General features: G+C 36.3%; 6 protein-coding genes across 9 annotated transcripts; 1 reads left to right on the forward strand and 5 right to left on the reverse strand.

Annotated features, from left to right (window-relative positions):
- Positions 1-306: 306 nt before the first annotated feature.
- On the reverse strand, positions 307-750 carry LOC106442758 (GPI-anchored protein LORELEI-like). The gene is made up of 2 exons (XM_048777073.1): positions 705-750; positions 307-644 (listed from the first exon to the last, which is right to left on the reverse strand). The coding sequence occupies exons 1-2, from the start codon at positions 748-750 to the stop codon at positions 307-309; spliced, it is 384 nt and encodes a 127-aa protein (XP_048633030.1).
- A 2,757-nt stretch (positions 751-3,507) lies between these two features.
- LOC106440888 (probable calcium-binding protein CML21) lies at positions 3,508-5,086 on the forward strand. 2 transcript variants are annotated; one of them, XM_013882654.3, is made up of 5 exons: positions 3,508-3,664; positions 3,850-4,077; positions 4,150-4,352; positions 4,419-4,587; positions 4,676-5,086. In XM_013882654.3, exons 2-5 carry the CDS (start codon positions 3,885-3,887, stop codon positions 4,795-4,797), a joined length of 687 nt encoding a protein of 228 aa, XP_013738108.2. In that variant the 5' UTR covers positions 3,508-3,664; positions 3,850-3,884; the 3' UTR covers positions 4,798-5,086. The 2 variants fall into 2 exon arrangements, with proteins under 2 accessions (XP_013738108.2, XP_013738109.2); XM_013882655.3 differs by having other exon boundaries at positions 3,509-3,664; positions 3,857-4,077.
- On the reverse strand, positions 4,807-7,918 carry LOC106440887 (KH domain-containing protein At4g26480). Its single transcript, XM_013882653.3, has 7 exons — positions 7,537-7,918; positions 7,000-7,085; positions 6,433-6,578; positions 5,890-6,003; positions 5,693-5,809; positions 5,466-5,609; positions 4,807-5,378 (listed from the first exon to the last, which is right to left on the reverse strand). Exons 1-7 carry the CDS (start codon positions 7,716-7,718, stop codon positions 5,232-5,234), a joined length of 936 nt encoding a protein of 311 aa, XP_013738107.2. The 5' UTR covers positions 7,719-7,918; the 3' UTR covers positions 4,807-5,231.
- An 885-nt stretch (positions 7,919-8,803) lies between these two features.
- Positions 8,804-10,428, reverse strand: LOC106440890 (protein transport protein sft2). The gene is made up of 4 exons (XM_048763813.1): positions 10,038-10,428; positions 9,575-9,842; positions 9,371-9,475; positions 8,804-9,126 (listed from the first exon to the last, which is right to left on the reverse strand). The coding sequence occupies exons 1-4, from the start codon at positions 10,253-10,255 to the stop codon at positions 9,016-9,018; spliced, it is 702 nt and encodes a 233-aa protein (XP_048619770.1). The 5' UTR covers positions 10,256-10,428; the 3' UTR covers positions 8,804-9,015.
- Positions 10,429-10,498: 70 nt separating this feature from the next.
- Positions 10,499-12,126, reverse strand: LOC106440889 (peptidyl-prolyl cis-trans isomerase FKBP16-1, chloroplastic). Of its 3 annotated transcripts, none has more exons than XM_013882656.3 (8): positions 11,926-12,126; positions 11,668-11,844; positions 11,452-11,486; positions 11,232-11,325; positions 11,101-11,161; positions 10,969-11,014; positions 10,825-10,895; positions 10,499-10,744 (listed from the first exon to the last, which is right to left on the reverse strand). In XM_013882656.3, exons 1-8 carry the CDS (start codon positions 12,114-12,116, stop codon positions 10,646-10,648), a joined length of 774 nt encoding a protein of 257 aa, XP_013738110.3. In that variant the 5' UTR covers positions 12,117-12,126; the 3' UTR covers positions 10,499-10,645. The 3 variants fall into 3 exon arrangements, with proteins under 3 accessions (XP_013738110.3, XP_022572658.2, XP_022572657.2); XM_022716937.2 differs by having other exon boundaries at positions 11,668-11,829; positions 11,926-12,080; XM_022716936.2 differs by having other exon boundaries at positions 11,668-11,847; positions 11,926-12,038.
- A 206-nt stretch (positions 12,127-12,332) lies between these two features.
- Positions 12,333-14,768, reverse strand: LOC106440891 (calcineurin B-like protein 3). Its single transcript, XM_013882658.3, has 10 exons — positions 14,586-14,768; positions 13,983-14,043; positions 13,745-13,899; positions 13,552-13,634; positions 13,367-13,426; positions 13,194-13,302; positions 13,047-13,099; positions 12,872-12,952; positions 12,655-12,767; positions 12,333-12,575 (listed from the first exon to the last, which is right to left on the reverse strand). The coding sequence occupies exons 3-10, from the start codon at positions 13,866-13,868 to the stop codon at positions 12,518-12,520; spliced, it is 681 nt and encodes a 226-aa protein (XP_013738112.1). The 5' UTR covers positions 13,869-13,899; positions 13,983-14,043; positions 14,586-14,768; the 3' UTR covers positions 12,333-12,517.
- Positions 14,769-15,913: the final 1,145 nt, after the last annotated feature.

Below are 15,913 nucleotides of genomic sequence, written 5' to 3' on the forward strand. Positions count from 1 at the left end.
AAGCTTGAAGAAACAAGGTCTATGCTTGAAACCACTGGAACCATCAACAAGAGAGCATGTAAGATCACTTCATGTTTCCTTATACAGTCAGTGTTGCTTCCAACAGTAGTTTCGGTGTTCATGTCTCAATTGTTACCAGAGTCTTCTGATATTGCTATACCCACATGAACATGACCCTTTTGGTTATTTTTATCAAACTCTGTTCATTTCTTTTGGCTTTACACAGTTCTTGTTAACATTTATGGTTACAGAATCAAAAGATAAGTTTATTTTGTTGGAATGATACTACTTTTCATTGTTAACACGCTAAACCAACACTAGAAAAGCCAACACGGCGGTTGCGGCAGAGACCACCAGCGTGATGTAATGAGGAGCGGCTGAAACGCGAGGTGGAGAAGGGCAAACGAGTCCCACTTTCGTTTCTTTGCACTCGCTGGCGAAAAGGCCAAGTGGATAGTTACCATGAACGGTGATGTAGCTGAACATTACCTTGGCACAGTCAGTATTCAAGTCGTTGATTTGATGTGCGTAAGGGCATGCAAACTGTTTAAACGCCGCGCAACATTCTGTCGCTGGATACGTCGGACCTCTACACTGTCTCGTTAGATCCGTGTAGTTTTTACTCTCAAAGTCCACTTCACATTCTGTTCCCAACACAAACAAAAAAAGTGTACAATGTTCACTATTTATGTCATAGTCCTCACCAAGCCAAGCTATACATAGACCAAACAAAAAGACTTCAATATACATTAACATTTAAAAGTGATAAAAGTACTAGCTCTTGAAAACAAATTCAACTAAAAGCATATTTGCTTTTGTATTCTTTTTTCTTTGTTAATAACTCTGGTTTTAAATTGGTTAGAGCATCTACATTGGTGGTCTTTCACCAAAATTCTCAAGACTAAATAAATAAATATAAATAAAAAGAGAAAGAAAGCATTTTTTTCGTAAAAATACTACAAGTTTTTGAGAATTTGTTCTTGTAGTTGTCACAAAATGAATATATAACATTAATCTTGTGAAATACATGTCCTATTGTAAATAATATGTATTTTAAAATATTAAAATTTATTTTTAAAGAATTCTCGACCCGGTAACTATGTTCTTATGTTATCAAAAAGATGTAGATGAGTATATATATACACTTACATATATATATAATAGAAACTAGCAGTAAATCATCAGATCTAACCAACATATTCAGTGGATCAAAACGTTTTCTCAATATACATACGTTTTTTGGCATTAAGTAAGTTCCTTCCACTAATCGATGTTTGAGATTTGAACACAATATCTACAGTAAGCAAACACAACAGATTATCACTGTTATCTCTAAAACAAATTTGAGGGAAAATAGAGAACACATAAAACATACTTGATAAGGAATTTGAAGATGAGAGAGTCACCAAAAATGCTATCAGAAGGAAAAATAGTTTTACCTCCATGAAACAAAAGGTTAAAAACTAAATAAAAAACTTTAAGAAAAGAGTTATGGTGAAACCAAACAACGGAAAGACAAAGAACATATCAGATATTAATTTCTTCAAAATGTAAACGGTTGTAATTGTTTAAAAAACGTCAAAATTAATTAAATAATTAAATATAAACAACCAAAACTATAAAAAGAAAAAACATACCTTACTAGACAAATATCTAATCATTTCAAAAGATCCCTTCCATTTTGAGATGAAAACACTTTCAAACAAACTTATGATAAAGTATTTTCTACTAGTGTAATATCCATTGGAGACAAACTTTATAGATCTGCAAAATAAGTAAATTTGAAATTGTAAAAATGTAACTGTTCATTGTCTTTTTTGTGTCAAATTTTATTTGTGAGAGTTAATCAAGACGCAGTCCTTAAAAGGAGTATCATCTGCATTGCATTACAAAATCATACAAATCCCAAGAGCACTAAGAAGATTACTGTCTTGTCTATAAAGACCATTTTCGATTTTCAAAACCCACCGAAAACATGTGGATTCCACAAGCTTAGACACTCTTGGGTCTCACAGTTAAAAGTATGAATAATACAATTAATGAAGAGATTCAACAGAGTTTGTTTTGTTGTTATCTTTAAGTTAAAAATATTAGCTCTAATATTTATGTATTGTGTTTTTTTGCACAATTTATGTATTGTGATTGATTCTTTTTTAGATGTAAAATGCTAAGAATGTTCACAATTTAAATTGGGTGCAGTGATACATATTAGAATGTTATATGGATCATCAAAGAAATATTTAATATTTAAAGATTGTAACATAAATCCATATGATAATTATTTTAACTGTACAAAGTGCTAATAAGTTGAAAGAGTTTACTTTAGAGTAACATTTGTTCCCAGCAAGATGATATAAAACAAACAAAGAAACTACTTCATTCCTCAAAAGTGATCTTCTATACTTAAACATGATGATTATAGAAAGGGGAAGAGATTGTTTTGTTTTTGTGTTTTTTTTTCTTTTTTAATCCTGGCATCTTCTTTCACTTTTTCATTACTAAGTTGATCTATAAATTTCTTGTAGCATAAAGGTTCAAAATTCCATGTTATATATATATAATAATTAAATAAATTCAAGTTAGGAGAAAATTATAAAACATACAACACGACTTATGTATGCACCTATGATTAGCTTACTATTGATTTGGACATTCATTGACACATTTAGTGACTATATGTTTGTATGGAAGTGAATTTTTTCATGTATAAATACTTGTGTATCTTTTGTTTATAGCTTATTTTTACAAGGTACAGTTCTAAAGATAAAAATATGCTAATGAGAGCATTAATTTGTAGTGTGTACATATGATTCAGAGTTTTCATTATTCATTTATACTCACACATATTTTACTAGTTATGGCATCTTAGGAGTGATGATCGTACTTATAAGTCCAAATTAATATATTCTAAAAGAAAGACGTGAAAACAAACTTCTTCGATTGTATAATGTCATACCAAATTCCATCAATTGAATCATTTATCATATATGGTAAATGTTAAGCTAATCCTATTAATTAGAAAAACACACGAGTTAATAGTCAAAAGTTAGAGGTAAGTAATATCATTTCTTTGGTCAAAACTAATACCATTGTTTTAAACTAATTCATTTATCATCGATTGTATAATGTCATACCAAATTCCATCAATTGAATCATTTATCATATATGGTAAATGTTAAGCTAATCCTATTAATTAGAAAAACACACGAGTTAATAGTCAAAATTAGAGGTAAGTAATATCATTTCTTTGGTCAAAACTAATACCATTGTTTTAAACTAATTCCAATTTCGCCAAAAGATTAATCATATAATAGTTAAATATTAGTGGTAAGTAATACCATTTCTTTGGTCAAAACTAATAACATGTCTTTTTCTTTTTTTTTTTACAACAAACTAATAACATTTCATTATTGTAAATTAAAAATGTTCAGAAAGTCAAGAATAGAATGTTAAAATATTAATTGATGACGAATGAATAAGCGTTTTATAAATATCCGCAAGTACGTGTAATCTTCAGCGTTCTTCACGGCCAGGGCATTACAAAACTCATTTCAATTATATTCTTCTTCTCAAACATGGAATCTTCTTTCTCCTGGTAAACAAAAACAATAAACAGATCTGTAATCGTGTTCTTGATTTCGTGACAAACGAGAAATTAAAACAGGTTTGTTTTCTCTTCTTCCTTCTTGTGACATCTATTGTCTGTTCATGAAACTTGTCATTTTCTATGTTGTCTTGGTTCAGACATTTTCACGTTATTTAATGAATCTCTAAGTAGATCTGTTCTTATTAATCTTGGAATCATCAAACAGCAGTCAAAAAATTTATTAACCTACCTTGTCTTACAAGAAACTAGATTTTGATCTCCGACGCACGAGAGAGACATGGGAAGTGCGGTGACGAAATCTGATGCTCAAGAATGGGTACCAGAGACAAAGCTAGAAGCCAAGATCAAAGAAGCCATGCAACGCAGGGAGTCCAAAGGCACCACAATGAAATCGTTCAACAGTATTATCCTCAAGTTCCCAAAGATCGACGAGGGTCTCCGAAACTGCAAAGCCATTTTCCAAGAGTTCGGTGAGTTGCATGCATATATATATACGCAGATTCTTTATCGTTGGTTTGGTTTCCTCATGGTTGTTTGTGCAGATGAGGATTCAAATGGGTCCATTGATCACTCGGAGCTAAAGAACTGTTTCAGGAAGCTAGAGATCTTGTTTGAAGAAGAAGAGATAAATGATTTGTTCCAGGCTTGTGATATTAATGAAGATATGGAGATTGCATTTACTGAGTTCATTGTGCTTCTCTGCCTTGTCTACCTTCTTAAGGAGGACTCATCCACTCTCCAAAAGGTAACTTAACCGCAAAACTTATGCTATCAATGCTCTCTGTTACCACTTTTGCGCAAAATGAATCAGAAATGGAGACTGGGGATGCCGAAGCTGGAACCAACGTTTGAGACGCTAGTGGACACGTTCGTGTTCCTGGACGAGAACAAGGATGGACATGTTAGCCGCGAGGAGATGTTCCGAGCCATTGATGAATCTGGAGAACGTTCCTCAGGGAGGATAGCAATGAAGAGATTTGGTCTGCTCCTCTTAACTCTTATTCTCAAGATTTCTTCCTTCAATGAACCATAGAATATCTGATTTTTGATTCATTTGTTTGTTTGCAGAGGAAATGGACTGGGACAAGAATGGTATGGTGAATTTTAAAGAGTTCCTGTTCGCATTTACGCAGTGGGTTGGGATTGATGAGAATGAAGATGATGATGACGATAACAATGACAAGGCTTGATGCAGAATGTAGTAGTAACAAACTATATTAGTTGATGTGTTTATGTTGATGCAAACAGAATAATTCATTACCAAACACACAAACCATTATGTTAAGCAACAAAGCTTATTAGTAGTAGTCTCCACTGAACCAAAAGAACAAAAGCAAGCCAAAACTAACCTCGGACAGAGACAGATACACAGAGACAGACTGCCTGTAGTTCAGTTCTGTCATCTGAACTCTCTCCGGGACACATAAATAAACAGACAGAGACATATACGAAGGGTGTTTTTTTTTTTAATTCCAAGGATAAGAGACAGTACCGGTAGCCTTGAGGAGTAGTAGAATGGGATGGAGACAGAACCTTCAAAAGCCTTCTTGTTGGAAGAAGGGAAGTGGTTACGGTAGTGCAATATATTAATACCTTGTTGAAAAGGTAAGATGACTTGTTTTATTTAGTCCCTAGTCTTGGCTCTCTTCATGCCGAGGCTATTGTAAGGAGAGACTGAACCTGACATTGGAGACCCTTCTTCTCTAAGACTACCGTTGAGAAGCGCCAGTTCCCTCAGCTGTTGTTTCTTGTAGAAATCATGAGTCTCCTCCTAAAAAACATTACAATAATAAAGTGTTGTTATATAGACAAACACTCTGGTAATAAGATCTTTGAAGAGCTATGAAGAAGAACAAACCACTGGAGTAAGTAGATCGGCTAGTATCTCACGAGCTTGCATAAGACGTGCATCCACTATCTCAATAGGCAACTCTGCCTCCACTAAGATGTGGAGTTGCTCATTCAAGTGCTCATACCCTGGTTTCCCTCTCATCATTTCCTCCTGCAACAATGCTAATAGAATTAAAGATACAGATACACACTTCAAGTATTATTTATCTGAACAGATGAAGAGAATGTAATCACCTTAACTGGATCTTTAATACTGCCTCTCCCTCTTATCAGAACACGGCACTCAGAGCTGGCTTCAACTCGTTTAAGGGAGTTTCCTCTAGGTCCCAAGAGACGGCCAACAAAATTGTACTGCAGTTTCAAATTGAAAGTTTATACAATGGCTCAGATAGTTTAGGATCTCAGTAAGGAATTTTTTTAAAAATTCATACGTTTGGGTATTGGTCGACTGGAATATCCACCCTGATTGATCGTTTCACAATGAGACCAGAGGAGCTACCAGGAGAGTTTAGCCAATTTGGTGCTGGTGATGATGAAAGAGATCTCTGCAAATTAGATACACCAATAACTTGTTAGAAGCCATGTTAACCGCAAAAGCATAAGTACATGATACACACATATTGCAGCATTAAAACCACAAGAACATTAAAATATATCTTATCATATGTTACAGAAAAGGGGCAATGGTGTTGCATTGTTGCAAAGCAACCTGTAATTGCTTATATTCACAGAAAAAATCATATAATTAGACATGTTATATGGCTCCTGAAGGTATTAGAGTATATAGTTAGCGCGTTGACTTAAGATTGCTAAGTGATTAGAGAGTTAGCTCAGGAGGCTCCTGTAATGATGAACTATGATTAAGAGTAAGCCAAGGCAAGTTATGTCAGTACAACTAAAAGTCAACAAAAGCTTATACTAACAGTATGAATTAGACGAAAAGAGAGTTATGTTAATGGTTAGTAGAGTCATACTTCTGATGGGAACTGTGAAGGCCATCCTCCGTTCATGTCAGCTCTTGAATTCTGAAATATCCCTCCAGAAGAAGACAGAGGGCTAGGGTGGTCAAACCTACTCTGAGTTAAGGCATTCTCCAACAGCGTTGTTACACGCAATATTTCTGTTTCAAAAAAATGTCAAATTTTCAAAGAGTTAAGACGCACGCACCGGTTAGAAATTAGTCCACAAATCCATCACCAATGATAGTGGGGAACGGAGATACACTGTCTCAACTAAGTTAGTGAATATTAACTTTCACAGTATAGTTAAAATTAGAAAGAATGTAACAGACAGCAAACAAGGGGTCATTCAATAAATGATATGATCTCTACAAAGGGTCACACATGTGATCACATGGTTGAATATGAGAAACAGAACACTATGAAACAATTTAGAATTCATAAAATAAAATAAAAATCAAGTAACATTCTTAGTAAGTGATCTCTCTATCTCTCTCTCTAAGAAGCCCCACTGAGTAACATTCAAGTAACATTCTTAGTAAGTAAAGAAAGCACAACATTTAATCTCAGTATTTGGCTCACCTTGGTTCATGAGACGGCAGACATGTGGGAGCACAGGCAAGAAGGGAGTAAGCTTGTGGCGCTCTGCAAGTAATTCAGAAAGATACCTGCCAAAACATAAATTATCAACATCAGTATGAACTTGAGCAGACAAGACACCAAGCAGATCCACTCATATTCATTTAACAATCACGTTACAATTGTCAAAAACGATTTACAACCAATGATTCTATACATTGCTCAATCAGTAACAGAGAAATTGGGTTTTTATAGATTCAGAAAATTTTGTTTTACAAGTTAAAAGTATATAACTTTACCAAAACCCAGTGAAGAATTCAAGTAGATTGAGCTACAAAAGAGCAGTGGTAGGTAGGAGATCAACTTGGAGATAGATATCTAAAAAGCAACATAAATAGAAAGCATAGATCTTGCAGAACCCAAAAAGAAAAAGAAAAAATCAGATTTGTAATGAAAAGTTAAAAGAGCTCAGGATCCAAGAACAGAGATGAAACAAACAAGTCAACTGTAAGAAAAAGAAAAGGAGAGATTTTTAATTACTTTTCTTGCTCAACGAGGAAAGAAGGTTGTGATCGGAGACCACCAGAGAAGTTAGGTGACTGAGGAGCTGAAGGAGGCACGGAAAGAGGCGGCGGATACGTCATAAATCTCCCTCCTCCTCCACCATCTCCTCCGCCACCACCACCACCACCACCACCACCGAGTGAAGTCATCATCATCATCAGGACGTCTACCTTATTCCTCAGCTGCTTGTTACCGGGTAGAGCAATAGTAAGAGAGCTAGGAGGTTTATGGCGGCGGGATCAGAGGAGGATGAGGGAGCAAGTGAATCTGGCACACACAAAGTTTTAGCCCTCGAAATCTAAATCTACTGCGCACACACACAAACACGTCGGTGGATGTTGTTTTGTTTTGTTTGGGTCTTTATAGCACTTTTATTTTTTCCATTTCATTTGCTTCTTTTCTTTTACCTTTTGTCTCTTTTTCTTACCACTCGTGTCCAAAGCTTCTCACTTACTGTCTGGATCCAGCTGGATTGGATACCTCTTAATCATTGAGAGGCTACGGCTACCTACTTTGACCCGGGCCCAAATTTTCAGCCTTCTCGAATCAATCATGTACTGTATATTATAAGAAACGTCAAACCACTTCACCAAACAAAAACATACGAGGCTCTTCTTCTTAATCAAGGTTGTTTGATTGAAGCTTTACCTCTATGATTTATAATCTCCATAACATTCTTATGCGTTTCTGGCTAACTAACTTATTTGAATATTTATATCGAAACAGTCTAAGCAAACTCGGAGGCAGAGACACAAATCATCATCTGACTTGTTTCACAAGTTAAAAAAAAAACATCGTAGTTTTCATACTTTAAAGGCCACCGAGATCTGCTTTACCAGTTTTTTAAAGCGACACGCACGGTCCCCCACTCATTACAAAGCCAACCCATTAAAGCTTTCGCTGTTTACACAACAAAAAAGAAAAGCTTTCCATTGTCGTCTATATGGTATACTCCAAGGACCACGCCATGGAGAGAGCACACTGTCCACACCACTTTCACCAAATGGGTTTAAGTTTTAACAAACCCCATCGGCTCTCAAAAAACCTTAGCTTAACAAACAAGACTGCTGAAGATAACGAATGGGATTAGACGAAGCGATGAAACGCAGCAAGAGGAAGACATGGGAGTGTTCCAAATCAAATCATAACCGCCGGTTGAGTAAACAAGGGGCCCAACTAAATGTCGTGGCCTAGTAGTAATTTGTTTTTTTTGTCGTAGCCGAGTAGTAAATAAACAAACACAAATTGAAATTGTGATCACCCGATCTTAATTGGGAATGAGGATAATTTAAAAATCATTTGAAAATAACGAACTAAACATTATATATATGCTCACCAGTAATCAACAGCATCGTAAAAAAGAAAAGAGTGATAGCATCGGAGTTCGGACCTTTTAACATTTCTTTCAAGATCATAAATGTCTTTTCGAAAAAACTCTATACACCAGAGAAAAGCTCATCTCCCAAAAACTCTTAGAACAGATGAGGTAAGAGCAGAACTTAGGAACCTCATGCCGGATGATCCTCCAGGGAAGTAGGATATACAGTAGTAAACCAACGCTAGAACCTGTCCATTACCACAAAGCAAACATATACCCCGCCAATTAATGAGATTCAGTATAAGATTTAGCAAGCACAAGTTCTTAAACCTATACAAGTATCTTTTTGTACAATCCAAAACGATGGGGTGAAGAAGAAGAAGCAGGGTAAGCAAACACCACACTTGTTCGAGAGAGTCTAATGTTAGTTGCTAAGATGGGGAGACTCATGGGGTTCCATCTAACGACCGATTTGGAAATGAAATGCAGTACCTGCAAGACGGAGAAGACCACGGAGAGAATGTAGCTGTGAAGAACCATGGAGACGTATATGGTACCAACCATGGTGGCAATGAAACCTATTGTTAAAGGAAGCCTCTGTAGAAAGCCAAGACACACAGAAATTATAAAGAGATTAAGGAACTCACTCTTAGCTTTAACGCATGAGACATACACTATATAACTAACGAAGCATACCTCCATGGATGACATGTGCGCGAGCTGATTCTGTGGGCCACGAAGAGCGAAGAATGATCCGATGATAAATCCGCATCCAAGGGTGAAACAAATGGCAAATTTCTGAGGCATAAGCACCATGACTGGGAGAAACATAGTGAAGGCAATGAAGATGAAGAACACACCACTTGCGAGAAGTAAACCGAAATACATCAAGGCTTTCCCTGATGGCATACTGCTGGTTGCTGACGACAAGTTCCCCGGAATATCTCTAACTCCCTTCGAAACCCTGTTTAGTCATTGAATACATGTAAAAAGTTGCAAAAATCATCAAAAGAAGAACAATCTTATTGATAAGATAGATTCACTAACACTAGAATCCTCAATCTTCTCAAGATTCAGTAACGGAATAAACAAACTGAGGCGAGCAATTGCATTATACAACACTCGAATTAGGGAAAGAAATGGATGACGGCTTGCTTACACACTGAAGGTGCCGGAAACAGTGTCGTTGGCAGATCTAACGGCGGATTCGATGTCGAATCCAAAGCTTCCGCTACCGCCGCCACCTTCCTCCACATCTCTCGCCGCCGCGTAAGAGTTCCAATCCGCGAGCAGAGACGAACCTGATTTCTGCTGCTCCGGCTGCTGCTGCTGATCTGCGCTGGTACTCCCGCCTAGCGAAAACCATCCTTGTGACATTGTCTCAAGCTCTTTTGCTCAATTCGGTTTCAAAAGTTTCGACGGAAGCAAAAAGCGGAGGATCAGAACGACGGCGGATCAGAGATTCTCGCGTGCGTTATGGATTTGGTAGTGTAATTAGAGAACCCGTCGATCGGTGACTCGGTGTGAATCGTTTGGTTAAACGGTGTCGTTTCTGCGACAGCAACTGTCTTACGAGTTAAGTTACTTATTTTCGTTATGCATCACCAAATTAAGTAAAGCTTAGGAGAAAAAAAGGACAAACTTAGTAGTTTAATGTAATTTGTATTACAGATTTAATTTACAAAAGAAAATAACACAAATACTTGATTAACAATTTTTTTTTTGTAAACTAAAAAGGTTAAACCCGGATCTATTAAAGACACAGACCTAACCCCCGGGTGGAGAAGATAATAATACTTTCAAGAGCTGGACTTCAAAGACCAGAGGCTCATTCGCGTGCGATAGTAGGCTGCGTCTGGGTCCAAACTGCATCCACAAAGACATAGCATTCACATTATGTGTTAGTTCATTTGTTCTTAAAGGGAGGACTAAATGAATATGGGTACCTCCTCAGGGATTGGCTTCAGTGTCTCGTTTATGTACCCTACTGATGGAGGTATCAGTGCTCTCCGCTTCCCTGAAAACACTGATTTATGTTAGGATCAGAAGATTCATCCAAAGACTAGAATCTTGTTGTTTCATGCTTTTACCTCCAGCTTTCATGCCCACCAATACTTCCTTCAAGCCCTCGATAACCTATTTTGCCAAGCAGATTGTTAAAACAGGCCATAATCGAATTGATATATGTTACATTGCTAAAGCTGAGTGTAAGATTAAAGTACGTCATTGCCGTCAAGAAAAAGTTTGACAGGAGCGCTTTCGCCACTGAACTGGTCCACCGTGCTAAATCAAGAAACGACTTTGAGTGAAAGAAACTATTGAGGCATCTGAATATTGGCATGAAATCTCTCACCTATGAACGTAATATCCATTAGCACGTCGACATACATAGTTAAGTTCCACCAGGTCCCCTTCATGAGCTTCTCGTCCTTCCCCTTCAATTATCTCTGCAAAAATTTTAAGAACTTCCATTACATCTGAAACCATACTGTACGAATATCCAATTACAAGTCTGAAGATGTATGTTTCTAATGAAAAGAGCAACAGAAAGGACTATTGTGGAAGAACAGTACCTTGAATCCTGACGCCACTTGGGAGCTTCAACGTCCTGGACACTTGAATCACCAAACCAAAAGGAAAAAAAAACTAGGATGAGCAACTAACTTACTCCAGGGAAAAATCTTTCTTGTACATGGCTCCTCAAAGCAATGATGAAGCACATTGAACAGTAAGCAATTCATGGTGTAGTTGGAAAGGGTTTAGATACCTTAGAGAAGGATCATTTTTACCTGATAACTTCAGGTTCCTTCATCTCAGGAACTGGCGCAGCTAAACCAGGAAGATTCACTAGAGTCAAGACCGAACCCAACCCTGCGAGCTGTATAAACATCCTTCTGGGACGATGATGAACGGCCGAAATAGAAGATAATCTACCACGGGAAACGCCGTTCCTAGAATTTCCCAAGCTGCTAATGAAAGTTCAATCTCCAGCTACATAACTCTCAAACCGAGGGGGGATAACGATAGGTGAATGTTGAGAAACCAACCTTAATCTCATGGATGATCCGACGAAAAGCTGGGCATGAGCAATCTCCATAGCCATTGTCGTCTTCTTCCTTCTAGATTCTGGATAAGAAGAAGAGGCGCCAGATTTGTCCGCGTCAGTGCGAAGAAGCACAAAGAGGGACTGATTATATACGGGGCAATACACCATAAAACTTGTGGTCTTGTGGGGCATGTAAGATTAGGACCGACTAACGGTTTTTAACACATTGTTTCTCCTTCGCTAAACAGCTTCGCTTCCTTAAATGTTACAATTAAGAGAGAAACCTTAGTTTTCGTTTTCCTGTCTGTTTCTTCGCTTTCCCTAGCAGAAAAAGCTCTTAACTGAGATCAATTAGTGAACATCACAAGATTCAGTAGTATACATACAGATTGCTAGGAGGAGAAAACATAAACCAAACTGGGAATAGATTAAAATACAACTTTGTTTTCGTTTTTTTTTTCTTTTTCACAGGAGAAACAACAAAATCTTGGAAACTAGAGTTCAGAGAGATTAAAAGAAAAACAAATAAACTTGATACATAACTCTGAGAAAACAAACACACTTGCCAAACTGTTTGATCTGCTATGCTGTTCTCAGGTATCTTCCACCTGAGAATGAAACACAAAGCTCGGAAACGTAGTGGTGATATCCCTGCACAGATTATGAGAGGGATTGGTTTTAATTATACGTGAGTTAAGAGAGAATAGGCTTAGTGTTTTTAGGAACTCACTTGAGATACTGAAGTGTCATGTTCTTCAGAAGCGAAGGGTGCCTAAGAACAAGGATCCTCCACTCTTCCTTATCTATCCTCCCGTCATGTTTTGTGTCAGCTTCCTCAAATGTCTGCCACATAAACTCAGAGTTCACTCTTTATTTCATTCACAACTACCTACATGAGTTGGTAACTAGTACAACGGAACCAGAAATAGTAAGGAAGGAAAGCACACCTTGTCGATTATACTCTCTATGACTTCGTCTGATAGGTTCATGCCTGACTCAGCAAGAGTAGCCACCACCATTTGCTTCACCTGGACAATGATAAGAAAGTTAGTCGCAATTTTAAGGGCAAAGCAGATCATTACGGTTTGAATGGAGCTTGAAGATATATATGTACAGCTTTACCTCCTGCCTCTCGATGAAACCTTGTTGCTTAAGATCATATAGCTGAAACGAAACTGCAAAATGATATTCCAGGTAACCATTAATGAACTTTGAAGCAAGTGAACATCAGATAATTTGTTACACTGGTTTCTCGGGTCAGAGGCGTACAATCAATCTTGTCGTCTATAGGAGCGTTTGGATGAAAGACGGAGAGAGCGCGGGCAAACTCCTCAAACCCCAGTATTCCATTATGCTTTGTGTCGAACAAATCAAAGACCTGTGATTGAGCATGTCAGCATATCTTTGTATAGAATCTTAGCAAATAGATTACAAACACTTACCCGGTCTGCAAACAAGCTTTCTTTTTTATTTGTCTTGAACAAGGCTAGCTGAAACTCTTCCTGATACAATTACAACAGGACACGAGATAAAAAAAATCAGAAGGACTGCCCAAAAGAAGTAGCAATACGCGTGAGATGTATAATAACTGCGTGACAAAAAGAAGAGACATATAAATCCTACAAACCTTGTTTATTAGCCCATCATCAATCACAGCACTGCTGATTTTCTTAAAAAGCTCATAGAGAGCCTCTATTTCACTCACGCTAACTGCACTCAAACGACTCTTTATCAAAACACAGAAGAAAAGAGAGAGCACCAACCAAAGGAATCATTACTACTGAAGAAAAACAAAGAGTGCATGGGAGCTGAGAGCATACAAACTGTCTCTCTAGCAAGTAGTTCAGGGTCTCCAAGCCCTCCAGACTGTTTGTATATCTCGAGATCAAAACACCGAAACAGAGAGTTGCATACATGCTTGAAACCGTCTACGCACTGCGTCATGATATCTCTAGTAAATCAAAACTCTCCATGACTGTCACACAACAAACAAATCCGTAAGAACTTTCGAATAACTTGCAAAGAAACCTATAATACATAATGAACAAAGAAACGTACCTTTTAACCATTTCCTAGTTCGTTAAGAAAGGCAAACACTTTGTAGACCTCCAGAAAATATCTGCCACGGAACAAAACAAGATTCATCATTTTCAGTTCTTTAGTAAAACAAAACACAAGCGGAAAAGAGGCATATCCTAATACAATCTTTAACTTTTTGCGTTTAGATAAAGTCCAAAAATCATTTCCAGATTAACCAATGTACTATTATTCTCTTGTTAATAGTCTTGGAACAAAGCATGATTTAGGCAAATAACCCCACACCTAATCAAAATCTATAATCCTGAGAATCGAAACCTGAATCTAGAAGTGCTTAAGCTATACGGAGAATCGACGCAAACGAGAAAAAAAAGGCGATCGAGTTAGTTAGATTCCAAAATTCTCGGATTCAGTTACAACTTCAGAGAGAAGGGATGAATGATGAATCTCTCGTTATATAACTCGAAATCCAGCGGATAGGGATTTGATTATTAGTTGCTTGATTCTCAAATCTCAATTTTTTTTTGTTATCCCATCGCGATTTTTCCGGGAGACAGAGGCGTGGTAGATCGACCGACCGCGAAATCGTAGATAAAGGAGAAGAGAAGAGAAAAAAAGCCTTACGCCACGGCAGATGAAGAGCCTTTTCTTACGGCGGCTCCGGTGGTTGAAGCTGACGATGGTTTTGCGGTGAAGGCACACCAATACGAAAACAAATAGCTCAATCGGTAAGTGAGAGAGAGAAAGGCAGGCACGATTTTTCTATAAGCAGAAAATTGCAAAAACTAGAAAACAAAATTATTTTGTTTTTAATCAAACGAAATAAACAGCTTATTATTATTTACTTTCACTTTCACACGTCGTCGTCAAGTGGAGCCAGCCGAGACCATTATGCGCCGTTGTTTCTATACGTCGTCGTTTCACCTTATCTGAATTGATTTCATCCGGTTTGGTCTTTGGGTTTGATAAACAATTTAGCATCCACAAACAGTAGGAATTCTGACAAATAACAAAAATACAGCACTATATTAATTGATTGATGTTTATAATTATACTAGGATGAGACCCACGCTTTGCGTGGGATAAGACATGCATAAAAATCATATATTCAAAATGGGATAGTTCAATTCGGATATTGGTCTCGTCTCGGTTCAGTTTTTTGATATTTTGGTTTATAAAAATTAGTTACCATATTAAAATCATATTTATTTTGGTTCGATCGGTTTACATATTGTCGGTTTTTTATTTATTCAATTTTACCAAAAAAACTTAAACTATATTTATCTTCTATTACATTTTGTCAATTTAATTTTCTATGATTAAAAATCAAATTTATTAAATACTACTCTAATTTTCAAATAGAATGTTTTTCTATTATATTTAATTAGTAAAAATAATTGTTAAAGAAATTATGAGCAATTCCCGTAGATATTTTTTTTTTAGTTTATTTTCACAAAAATAAACCTCCAAAGTGGAAAACGACCAAAATAGGTTTTATTGAAGGGTAAATATGCATTTATACTCTTAGGGTTAACTAATCTAAGACTTTGAGTTTATAGTTAAAGGGTTGGGTTTTAGAGATGAGTTTAAAATTAAAAAAAAAAAATTAAAATTAAAAATTTCAAAATAAAAAAGACTATTTTGGTCATTTTATTTTTAAGGGTTATTTTTGTGATAAAAACTTTAAAAAAGACTTTTTGAGATAGTTGCCCATAAATTATACTTAGTACAGATTTATAAGAAGAAGAAAAATTATTAATAATTATTATTTGTCTTAAATTTAGTATATTATTAATCATTTTTATTTTCTTCTTATAAATCTGTAATAACTAATTTATTAAACAATTATTTTTAATAGTTAAATATAATAGAAAAAATTTTCTATTTAAAAATTAGAGGAGTATTTAATTAATTTGATTTTTAGTCACACAAATTTAAATTGACAAAATATA

Source organism: Brassica napus, chromosome A3 (assembly GCF_020379485.1).
Source record: "Brassica napus cultivar Da-Ae chromosome A3, Da-Ae, whole genome shotgun sequence".
Lineage (NCBI taxonomy): Eukaryota > Viridiplantae > Streptophyta > Magnoliopsida > Brassicales > Brassicaceae > Brassica > Brassica napus.